This window comes from Beta vulgaris, chromosome 8 (genome assembly GCF_026745355.1).
Source record: "Beta vulgaris subsp. vulgaris cultivar EL10 chromosome 8, EL10.2, whole genome shotgun sequence".
NCBI classification, from domain to species: domain Eukaryota; kingdom Viridiplantae; phylum Streptophyta; class Magnoliopsida; order Caryophyllales; family Amaranthaceae; genus Beta; species Beta vulgaris.
In genome coordinates, this window is record NC_079209.1 from 7884415 (window position 1) to 7896425 (window position 12011).

The window sequence follows — 12011 nt, forward strand, 5'->3', positions numbered from 1 at the left end:
ACTGTATAGGCGTTGCACTAGATGAAGAGGCGTTGCAATAGCTTGTATAGCTAATGCAACCACTATTGACACCTATTGCAACGACTTTCTCGTACCCGTTGCAATAGGCCTAAGAACCGTTGCAGTAGGTCTAATGCAACGATTTTTGGCTCTGACGCAGTCGGAAAATTCAGAGAAAAGCAAGCGCTAATCTCGATCAAGAAAAAACAGATTTACAAGCGATAAATCTATAGAAATCCGGAATCCACCAGAAAAGAGTAGCAACTCTGATGATATTATTAAAGATCAAAAACTGCCTCCCAATAATGACCTAAAAATGTGTAAATACTTAATTAACACAAAACCCTAATACAAAATTAAGGAAATAATAAAATCCGGAAATAATTAAAATGCTGATTTCGGGCCCTAAACGAACTCGGATGGTTTAAAAAGCCTATAGATCACAACATAGCAGTGTGTTTGACTCGTTGGCCCTTTTCGCTTCCAGAAAGGTATTACAATAAGCAATCGAACTCCGGAGGCCCGATTAGTAGAAATCATCTCAGGCTATATTGACGAACTTTGGCATCGAACTTATCCGCTAACCTTCCTACGTCAGGCTCTATTGATATGGTTTTTAAGTGTTGCAATAGCCCATTTATGAAGTAGTGAATTTAAAGACTTTAAAAAGTTACTACATGCTAAAACACTTTCAAAGGCTATTATACGCATCCTTTTACACAATTATTTACATTTAACAATTCATGTTTTTTTACTTTTTGTATATTTTTAGATCGAGTTTGTTGGTTTTTTATGTATATTTGTACGTAATTCATTTCGTTATCATATGAAAATAAAATAAAATATGTTTATTCGTAGTATTTTTTGAATATAGTGTATAATTCTACAAGATCTGTCAACAATTTTTTTGAATGTCCAATATAAATTTTCAGTTTTGTTTAATGATATTTGGTTTATTCTTAATTTATCTCGAATCGAGATTGAGCTCAAGACGAGTCGAGTTCGAGCATTGAGAGAAACGCATTAGTTCGAGTCGAGCTTTACTTATCGAGCTCGTTGAGCTCACCAGTCGAGCCGAGCCCTGTACAGCTCGGCTCGACCCAGCTCGTGCGATGAGCACCCCTAATCATGACATTTGCTTAAACATAAACAAAGATGTAGTGTCTACATGATATAGTGAGTGTCTGAATGGTATAATGAATTATTCATAAATGATGTAGTTTCTGCATGATATAGTAAGTTTTTTAATGATATAGTAAGTTTATTCATAATATAGTGGGTTTTTTTAATGATATAGTGGATTGTTGAGAAAAATGAAGTTTTTGAATAATATAGTAAGCATCTGCATGGTATAGTAGTGGGTTTCTGAATAATATAATGAACTATTCAGAAATGATACGTGTACACTAATATTAACGTGAATCGAATCCACGCAAGTCAGATGGAACCCTTGATACATCATACCCCTTCCCCTTATTTCGTCTTTTTCGCTAACTGTGGGGATTCATGGCCTAATTCACAATTTTACCGACACCACATGAGCGCCATCATCATCATCAACGTCCATCATCATCGATGTATTGCTGCCGTCATCATCATCCATCTTAGCCATCTGATTTTTTGCGTTATTGTTTCTTTGTGAATCCAATTTTTTTTTTCAATTTTAGCCATGGATTTTTCTACAACAAACCACAGCACTTGACGTATTTAATGACTTCGTAGCACGGCTTTTTTCTGGTGCCCCCTCCGAGGTCACCTCATGACCCGCTCAAAATATTATGGAACTCTCAGGTATTGAGCGAATTGGAAAGAAGCGCCCAATTCGTTTGTGGTTGGATAGATATGCACGTCGAGTAAAGACTATATTTTTCCTTTTTCTTTAGTAGTTACTCAAGCGCTGCTCACACTTACTTATTAGAGATTGTATTAGTCCAACACTTAAAATCATCAACTGATCAAGAATTACTTGAAATTCTTTGATAATGTTTGTTATATTGATAAGGATTATCAATAAAACTTGAAAGGAAAGAGGAGAAATTAGTAACGTGATAGAGAGCGGATAAAACAATTGTGTATATATAATATATTACATATTATTAAAAATTACTAACAATTAAATTTTATTAATTTTCTTATATCAATTTTTACTAATATGCAATATATAGATATCATTAATACAAAAAAAAAAGTTGTCACAAGATACAATTAAACAAGACTAAATCAAATTCGTCTTCGAAGAAACTACAATGAACCAGATCGAACAATACAGCACAACCCTCTTGTATTTGCTGAATCAAGCAGCTATTGATGATGAAGTCTATCATTCTGATATAGTTTGGGAAGAACGCATGATCAGGAACACATGATGGTATTAGTATAGCCGTATAGGACATAATTCTCCTTCTGACTCACAATAAATGGAATAATTGATTCTAATAAACCAACCTTTGGGCCGTTCACTCAAAATAATCCGGCCTACCTTTTGATTATCCTCAAATAATCCGACCTTTTACTACTATCCGCTCATTTTCACCCATAAAACTGGTTACCTTATGAAATGGTAATTTTTTTTTATCCTTCTTCTCTATTCTCTCTCCTTTATTTCACTTTACCCGATCTCCCCTGCCTTATCAGTCACCAACAACTACCACCACCTGCAGCCTGCGAGCACCCCCACCCCCGCTTCCTGTCGGTTGTAACCACCCCCGCTTCCACTCCCTGTTGGCTACAACAACTCCTGCCCCTAGAATACAACCCCCGACTATCAATCTCTATACTCCCTCCCCGCGAACAACCCTTCCCTACCCCCTACCCTCTACAAACAACCCCCCACCCCCACAAACAACCCCTCCCCCACATCCATCCCCACTCCCAGCAAACAACCCCACCCTGATACAAAGTGCTACCTTCACTGTCTCATCAGCTTTCCCAAGCTTATCCATGTTCTAAATTATGAAACTTTATTATAAACTTAACATCAATCAATCAATTTTGGCTCACCAATATATAATAAATTAGGATTCTTGATAAATGGTTGTAGGATTGACTTTGAATTTCCTGTATCTAACTCCTTCCCCAGTGCAAAACAAGGGATGAACATAACCATCCAATTTCTTAACACTACCATCTTTTACAATATGAAGAAGTATATTTCTCCCACTTTGAAAATATGTCATTCCGAACCGTATACTACACCTTGATCACAAAAAACAACAATCTATAATCGTCTATTATACAACATTGTTAAATTAAATTAAACCCCTAAAATCTGAATTTTTATAGCTTACAGTAAAAGTGAAGAAAAAAGGGGGAAACCAAATTTATTATCAATCTTAAAACTTCGATCGAAATTACTGCTAAACAAACCTTCAAAATGTTGGAAGATCCGACTCCGAGTTTCTGAATTCGTGAAAAAAGATTAATTCGTCGAGTTTCTTATTAGATGGGAGCTAAAATGAATGAATTTAGAGAGAGAGAGAAAGAGAGAGTTTGTGGAGTGTTAGTTTTAGTTGAGGTTTAGCAAATAGTTGGGGAAGAGAATTTGTGGCAGGTGGGATTGGTGGAATAGCCTGAAGTATTATCGGATTTCGATGACGAGAATGTTGGAGATGAGACCGAGGAGGAGTAGGGACTTAGAGAAGAGATTGGGAGAATGGAGTAAGATTGGAGAGAGGATGAGAGAGATTAAAATCCAGGAAGATTAGTTATTTTAATTAATATTAGTCATGCTAAATGGGTTGAATTTTTACAATCTTTTCATTTTTCTTCTAAATATAAAAATGGGAAGTCAAATACTGTGGCTGATGCATTATCGCGACGATATTCCTTAATTTCCATGCTGAGTTCAAAGTTGCTGGGTTTCGAATTATTAAGGGCTTATTATGAGAATGATGTGGATTTTAAAGAATTAATTAGCAAAAGTGTGGCAGGGGCTGGTGGAGAATTTGTTATTCAAGACGGGTTTTTATTTCGAGGAAACCGTCTCTATATTCCGAGACACCCAATTCGGGAATTATTGGTGCGTGAGGCTCAAGGGGGCGGTTTGGCAGGACATTTCGGTGTAGCTAAGACGTTGGAATTATTGAAGGAACACTTTTTCTGGCCTAAGATGTTTGGGGACGTTACAAAAATTGTAACAAAATGCGTGACCTGCAAGGTAATTAAGAGTTCGTTCAAACCAGGCCCGTATACACCACTGCCGGTTCCCGAGAGGCCTTGGGAAGATGTTTCTATGGATTTTATTGTTGCATTGCCTCGAACTCAAAGAGGAAAGGATGCTATCATGGTAGTGGTGGATCGATTTTCTAAAATGGCGCATTTTATTCCATTTCACAAGACTGACGACGCTAGTAATGTGGCAGATTTATATTTTAGGGAGATAGTGCGTTTACATGGAATTCCTAAGACCATCGTTTTCGATCGTGACTTGAAATTTTTGAGCTATTTTTGGAATACGTTGTGGAGGAAAGTGGATACTAAACTTTTGTTTAGCACCTCGCACCATCCACAAATGGAGGTTACTAATCGGACTTTGGGCACCTTATTGGGGGTTTGGTAAGTAAGACCCAAAAAGATTGGGATATTAAGCTTGCTCATTCTGAGTCCGCTTATAATCATCATACTTATGCTACGGGTCGATCTCCATTCGAAATTGTCTATGGATTGAATCCGCATGTTCCTCTTGATCTACTGCCAATGCCAGCGGGTGAGCTAGTCCATAGGGATGTCGAGTCCAAACTAAAAGCGATGTTAAAGCTACATCAGCAAGTCCATGACCGAATTGTTGAAGTAAATGCTGTTTACCAACGGAAATCCAATAAGCACAAAAGTCCTCGTATCTTCAAGGAAGGTGATATGGTTTGGGTGAATTTAAGAAAGGAACGGTTTCCGAGTAAACGAAAGAATAAGCTCATGCCTCGAACCGATAGACCCTTCAAAGTAACTGCACGTGTCAACGATAATGCTTATAAGGTCGAGTTACCCGGAGAATACGGGGTTCATGCCACCTTCAATGTGGGTGACTTGTCACCATATCTCGATGATGATGGCCTTGCGGAATTGAGGTCAATTCCTTTCAAAGAGGGAGGAGATGATACGGGTAAGGATTCAAGTAACAGCTCGAGTATCACTACTGTTGGGTATTATGGCAAAGATGGGTCATTCGAGTTCGAAGTCGGATTGCGCTGGAATCATCTAAAATACAAGGCTCCTAGCATCTTCTTAATTAGTCAAATAAAGAGGATTATTTCTCCTGCTGTCTCAGTTGTTATTTTTCTATTTACTTTGTTGTTTAATGGCCTTTAATTGCTAGAATTATGGTCTTAATTAGCTGAATTATTTTGTCATTAGTGGCCCTTTTTAATAGTTTGAACGGTTGTTTTAGGAGGCTATTTATAGTCTTAAAATTGCTCTGTAATGATCACGGAGAAATCATAAGAAAAACCAATTTGCTTGCTAGCATTTGCCTTGTTAATTATTCATTTTTGCATATTTGAATATTAACTTGTCGATCTCAATAGGTCTTGAGTTCGTCATTATTGGTGAGTTATAGGTCTAATTCATCTAATATAGTTTCCGCTTTTTAATTCGTATCACATCACTATATCAAAGAACACTAGTACAAAAAACCCCACATGATGCGGTCAAAACTAGCCTTTCATATGCGGTTTTGGTCAGGTGGGGTCGCAGGTGTGGTGAAGGATAAGTTGCCACTTATTCTAACTTGAAGCTTGTGCACCAAAACGCTCACCTACAAGCGAAAATCAAAATATGATCGGAGATTCGAGATGTAGAATATAAAGACGAATAACTAAAATGAAATAAAAACAAAAAACTAATCACAAAATATAAACTAATCCATCTATAAAATTAATAAAATAAAGGAAATAATTAAACTATGAAATTAAAAGCTACAAAATGTAAAAACAGGAAACAAAGATTCAAATAGATGAAAATAGTTAAAATAAAAAAATAATCTAAAAACTACCCCTAAAATTGCCATAATTCTCACTTCTCAAACTCCCCCCAAGCTAAACTTTTACTCGTCCTCGAGCAAAATAAGATGATACACAAAGGTAGAGAATGAATTTATTCAAACAAAGCAAAAAAAAAAAAGATATGAAAGAAGAGATGAAAATATACACTAACTCACATTCGCAGGAATCACGATTGCATTTAGAATATGCAACAAGCTCTTTGAAGCCCTAGATCGCTTTAAAGGGTGAGTGAGGTCTTGCGAGGGTTTCCTAATTCTTAAGAGGCTTAACCCACAACTCTAATCAAGCACAAACATAGATAATAAGCCAAAGTCATCTATTGGAACATGGTTCACAAAGCAATGGACGATCTATGCAAACTTTTAAAGCATAACCATCATCAATAATATGTATTAATGACTTAGGAATATAGGGGATAGGCTAATCATGGTGCAAATTTGACACTACTAAAAGTTTCAACCATCAATTAGAGTATACTAAGGCATTCAAGAGTCACAACTCGTTCTCAAATAGATGAAGAAGGTCCCAAGATCAATCCTAACTAGTGCACATGAGCTCCCTCAAACTTGACTTTCGTAAGAGAAAACCATGATTATAGGATTAGAACACTTGAGAAATGGGTCTAGAATCTCAATGTTTAAGCCACAATGTCATTCATCATTACTAGAGAAAATCTACTATTAAAGTTTCGATCTCCCACTTAATCATTTCGATTAACTCACTTTCTCAAGGGCATGTGGTAATAACCACGCACTTATTAACTTTTTTTGGTTTTTTGGTTTTTGTTTTCATGGACTTTAATAGGCTTTGTATGCCTTGTGGGTTTAATGCTTTATTATACATCGAAAAAAGTCAGACATTTTTGTAATGCAAAGGTTGACTTCATATGATTAGCAACTTGCAAGCCAAAAGTCAACTTATTGACACTCTATGCAATGCACATGGGAGTGGAGTAAGTTATAGTAATATAAACTAAAATAATAACTTAATAATACTCATTTAATAAGAGTATAAATTAACTCTATATGTCACCCTTCTCAACTAATATGCCTTCATCATCTTGCATTGTTCCTTGGGAGAGCTTATTTTTCCATATTTTAGTGGGTATATGTAGCTCGCTAACTCCTAAAATTTTATGTATATTCTTCTAAATTGAGTAGGTATGATTCTATCTTTCTTTGTTATCTACAAAATATTGTAGTCTATAGACAAAGGCCTGTCACTTGTATTAGTTGTGTACAGGGCTATTAAAAATTTATCACTTAAAACTATTGAAGATGTTGCATGCATATTTTTCAGTAGAAACCAAGAGTTAATACATCAAAATCATGCGGACATTTTTCTCGAATAACAGGTAATCCCACCCTCTAACTTTGTATACGTATTAAGGTATATATTATATAGATATAGTGGTCATTTGATTGGACTTAGTTACATTTGCCAGATATAAAATTGTGATATTAACTCTGACGAATGCAATTTTATGATTAGTGTAGGAATAGGATGATTGTTCAAAGGCTGCGATAATATTGTAGCCATCACAACTATTGAAATCTTAACCATTTATATTTATAGGCTAATCTTGCTCATTGATTTAATTAAACCTCAACGACATAGATAAATGGAGATAATGCTAGTTTCAATGAAAAATGAAAATAAATTTAAGTCACTTGCTTAGTCATTTTCTTCTTAGAGTATAATTATGCATTCTTTCTCTTAATTATTTGTTATCATCATTAACAACCATGTGTGGAATATAAAGCCAATTAATGTATATATATTTACTAATGTGCAAATAGTAATCATAATTTAATAATTAAGTTAACTTAATAAATGGCGTGGATCTTAGATTTTAAAAGAACTAGTTTAAATAATTATACAAATTAGGGTACGTGCGTGGCTACAATAGAATTGTAGCTATTGTAATGAATTTGTCCACAGGAATAATGTGGGCGGATTTTTTCGCATATTATAATTTATGAATGGTGATTCTTTACCAGACCCGATATTTAAAAGCTTGATTTTCACACATGCTGCTGCAATTATCAATATATACAAAGGGTTAGCTTTGGTATAATCTCTTGTATTTGCCTATCTTGCATACACTTTTCTGGACAACTTTTGCTTCTTATACAGTTATGAGTTACTCCGTCTTCGAAAATTATAATTTAACGCTTAGAGAACAATAAATTTCAAAATTAGTCATTGTTGGAACATTCAGTCATAAATTTAATGTTAATGATAGAATAGGATATTATGTGAATTTGTTTTGTAAATAGATATCGTATCTTGTTCCCCTCAAAAAAATAAAAATGAAATGGTATCATATCTCTCGTTGGTTTCCTAACATAACAAGGACTATCTTTACCTGTAAATATTGATGAATGGTGCTCACTCTAATCCAATGAATTCAACCAAATCTAACAGTTAACATGAGATGGTACATAAAATATTACCTTCCTATAAGATAATTAACATGTCTCGTAAAAAAAAAAAAAGATAATTAGCTGAAATTAGTAAGTTTGTAAAAGATATAGTTGATTTAATTTAGTCAAGCTTGAACATGCGTAAAGTTTGGACAGAAGGCAAAGTTTGGGGTAATGTAATATTATAATTAGATATTATCATAGTATAATAATAAACCTAATCTAGTTAGAATTAGGAAAAGCATATCCGAAACCAATTAGCTAGTTCTTGTATATTCAGGCAACTTCTTTCTCTCCAGGTACAGGTATATATATGATCATTTACACACTTCCTCAAAGAAAATATACATATAATTTATATCTTGATTGTGTGTGATTCGTAAAATTTGTTAAAGAATCACTCGATCAGTTTTGTTTTTCCTGAATCAACGTACGATGGAGAAGTACTGGGTAATTCAGAAAGTTGGTGAGGGAACCTTTGGAAGCGTTTGGAGTGCTATAAACAAACAGACGGGAGAAGTTGTTGCTGTAAAGCAGATGAAGAACAAAAAATATCATTCTTGGGAAGAGTGCATAAATTTGAGTGAAGTGAAGTCACTGATAAAGATGAGTAGTCATCCTAATATTGTGAAGCTAAGAGAAGTTATTAGAGAACATGATATCTTGTATTTGGTGTTCGAATATATGGAGTGTAATTTGCATCAACTTATCCGAAAAAGAGGAAGAAGGGTGTTTTCAGAGGATGAAGTCAGAAATTGGTGCTTTCAAGTATTTCATGCTCTTGCCTACATGCACCAGCGTGGGTATTTTCATCGCGATCTTAAACCAGCAAATCTTCTAGTCTCAAACAATGTTATCAAACTAGCCGATTTCGGATCTGCAAGAAAAATTAATTCAGGGCAACCTTTTACACAAAATATCACTACACCCTGGTATAGGGCTCCTGAAGTTATGCTAAAGTCTCCTACTTATACTTCTGCTATCGATATGTGGGCAATGGGTGCAATAATGGCTGAACTCTTCACTCTTCGTCCTCTGTTTCCTGGACTAAATGGAGCAGACCAGATGTATAAGATATGCAGCGTGATTGGAACGCCGACAGATAACTCATGGCCCCATGGTTTAAGGCTTGCTAGGGGGATGAACTACCAGTTTCCATACCTTCCTGGCGTGCATATGTCAATTTTCATGCCCTCAGTAAGTGATGATGCAACTAGCCTTATTAGGTCACTTTGTTCTTGGGACCCTTTCAAGAGGCCAACAGCAGCACAAGTCCTTCAGCATCCATTCTTTCATAAATGTTACTATGTCATCCCACCATCTCCACGGACTACACCTGCTGCCTACTGTCAACAGAACACCAACACCAACAAGAACACCGCTGTCATTGGGATCCAGGCCGGGATATGCTGATCACAAACTGAAGAAAAAGGAAACTATTATAGGGCTGGGGAAAGAGAAAAGGAGCTTCGATTAGGAGCAAGACCAAGTTAATTAGGATGTTTGTAAACACTTTTTTTTTTCTTTTTCTTTAAAAGTTGCTTAAAAGCTGCTCATATTTGCTCATATTAATTAGAGATTGCATTATTGTAACACTTAAATTCATCAATAGATAACACATTTTTTATGACAAGGCCTGCAACTTTATCCTGTTAACCAAACCCTTTATATACTTGTTGTTGATTATCCTCCACAGAAGTTAGCATGTTAGGTTTCAGATGATGGATCTGTACTTTCGGAAGGATTTTGTCATTTGGTGATCCTGATCACTCATTCAGAGGGATTTATGTTAGCTTTGGATTAAATTTTTTTAGTATAATTTACTTCAGTTCACAATTAAGTTCAGTGAATCTAGATTATGATTCTGGTCAACTTGTAGGTGTTTGAGTTCATGACTAATTGTAGTTGTCCGAGTTCATGACTAATTTTTGTTGTAGCTAGCTAGTGAAAGCAACTGGTTTCTGTTTCTTATGCAAAACGGGTTTTAAGGTTTAGCCGCAAAGATCAAAATAGGCAACTAAGAAAGTGTTGCAAGTTATAGTACAGTTAGCTAAATATCCATAATATTAGTCAAGGAAGCTACCTGTATCTCCATAATAATCTTTATTTGGATCTGTCATTGTGCCTTAGTAGTCAGCTTGTTATTATTTCTCTTTTCCTCATGCAATCACTTTGGCATGAAAGCACCTTGCATTTTATGTTCACTTCATGCAGCTAATTTGCTAATGACTTCTGCTTCCATATAGTCTCTTCCGTCAACAGCAGAATTTCTCTAATTGGATTAGATAAGGGGATAAATAGCTTCTTCTCTGTAGGTGAGCCTTGTATTATTGAAGTCAAATGTTACAGTAGATACAGCAGTTAGCAGTAGGAATCAATCTAGTGATTATATATTGTAAGCTAAGAATGCTTAAATTGCAATAGACTATACTTAAACTTGACCGTTGGGTTTTTTCCACTTAGTTTCCTTGTATCTTAGCCCCTTGAACTCAATGATCCTTGCTTACGTGGGTGTATATTGCTGCTATCAGTTTACTTATGTAATACTACTACTATTAATTTTAAGTACTCGAGCAGTTTTCCAGCATCTAATTGATGATCAATGAGCATGATCATGTTTAACACTATCACACAAAACCATAATCATGATGGGATTGTTACATGTATGTTTTGGTTTTGTGTTGAGCATTTACATTAGTATCACAATATTTCATTTTTAACTAATTTGAATTTGCAAGTGGTCATAAATGAAGAAACGGAATGCCACGTTCAAGAAACTAGTTGTTCATTGGGAAGGCAAGGAAGAACTTTAATTAGATGTGGAGTGATTTATTGGAGCATTATATGTAGAAACTGAAAAACATGAATTTTGTTTAGTATATTAGTAATTAGTTAACAGATTTGTAATTAGGAATAGGATCACGTGAAAACCACTCCTTATGTTGAAAACTGAAAACTGCAACATAAAATGAGTAAAAAGTTTCTTAAAATGAGCAAAAAGATAAAATGATAAAAAAGTTCCTAATATGAGCAAAAATTTGTAAAATAAGCAAAAGTTTTTAAAAATGAGCAAAAATATAAAATGAGCAAAAAAACATAAAACGAACAAAAGTTCATATAATGAGCAAAAAATTCGTAAAATGAACAAAAACATAAAATGAGCAAAAATCTGCAAAATGAGCAAAAAGGTCGATTTTTAGTTTTTCAGCTTAGGGTTAGTTTACAGGCTCCGTTTGGTAGGGCGTAAAATATTTTCAGTGTAAAATGATTTTTATGGAATACAATTTACAATGAAAAACACAATTTCAAAATTAGTTTTTCATTCTTTGGTTCTATGTAAAAAAAATGATGAAATGAAAGGAAAAGTAAGGAGGTAGTGAGATAAGGATAACAATTTTTCCTTCATATTGAAGGAAAAATGGTTTTCCATCACTGGGAGTGTAATTTTACCCCAAGGGAAAATAGTTTTACATTCTTTTGCCAACCAAACAATATAAAACTGAAAATAGAGGAAAACAGTTTTCCGAAAAAACGTTTTACCCCCCTACCAAACGGAACCTCAGTGGATCCGACCTCTTTGTAATTATGT

General features: G+C 34.9%; 1 protein-coding gene across 1 annotated transcript; it reads left to right on the forward strand.

Annotated features, from left to right (window-relative positions):
• The first annotated feature begins 8661 nt into the window (after positions 1 to 8661).
• Positions 8662 to 10409, forward strand: LOC104883017 (cyclin-dependent kinase F-4). Its single transcript, XM_010667456.2, has one exon. It carries the CDS (start codon positions 8858 to 8860, stop codon positions 9833 to 9835), a length of 978 nt encoding a protein of 325 aa, XP_010665758.1. The 5' UTR covers positions 8662 to 8857; the 3' UTR covers positions 9836 to 10409.
• The last annotated feature ends 1602 nt before the right edge of the window (positions 10410 to 12011 follow it).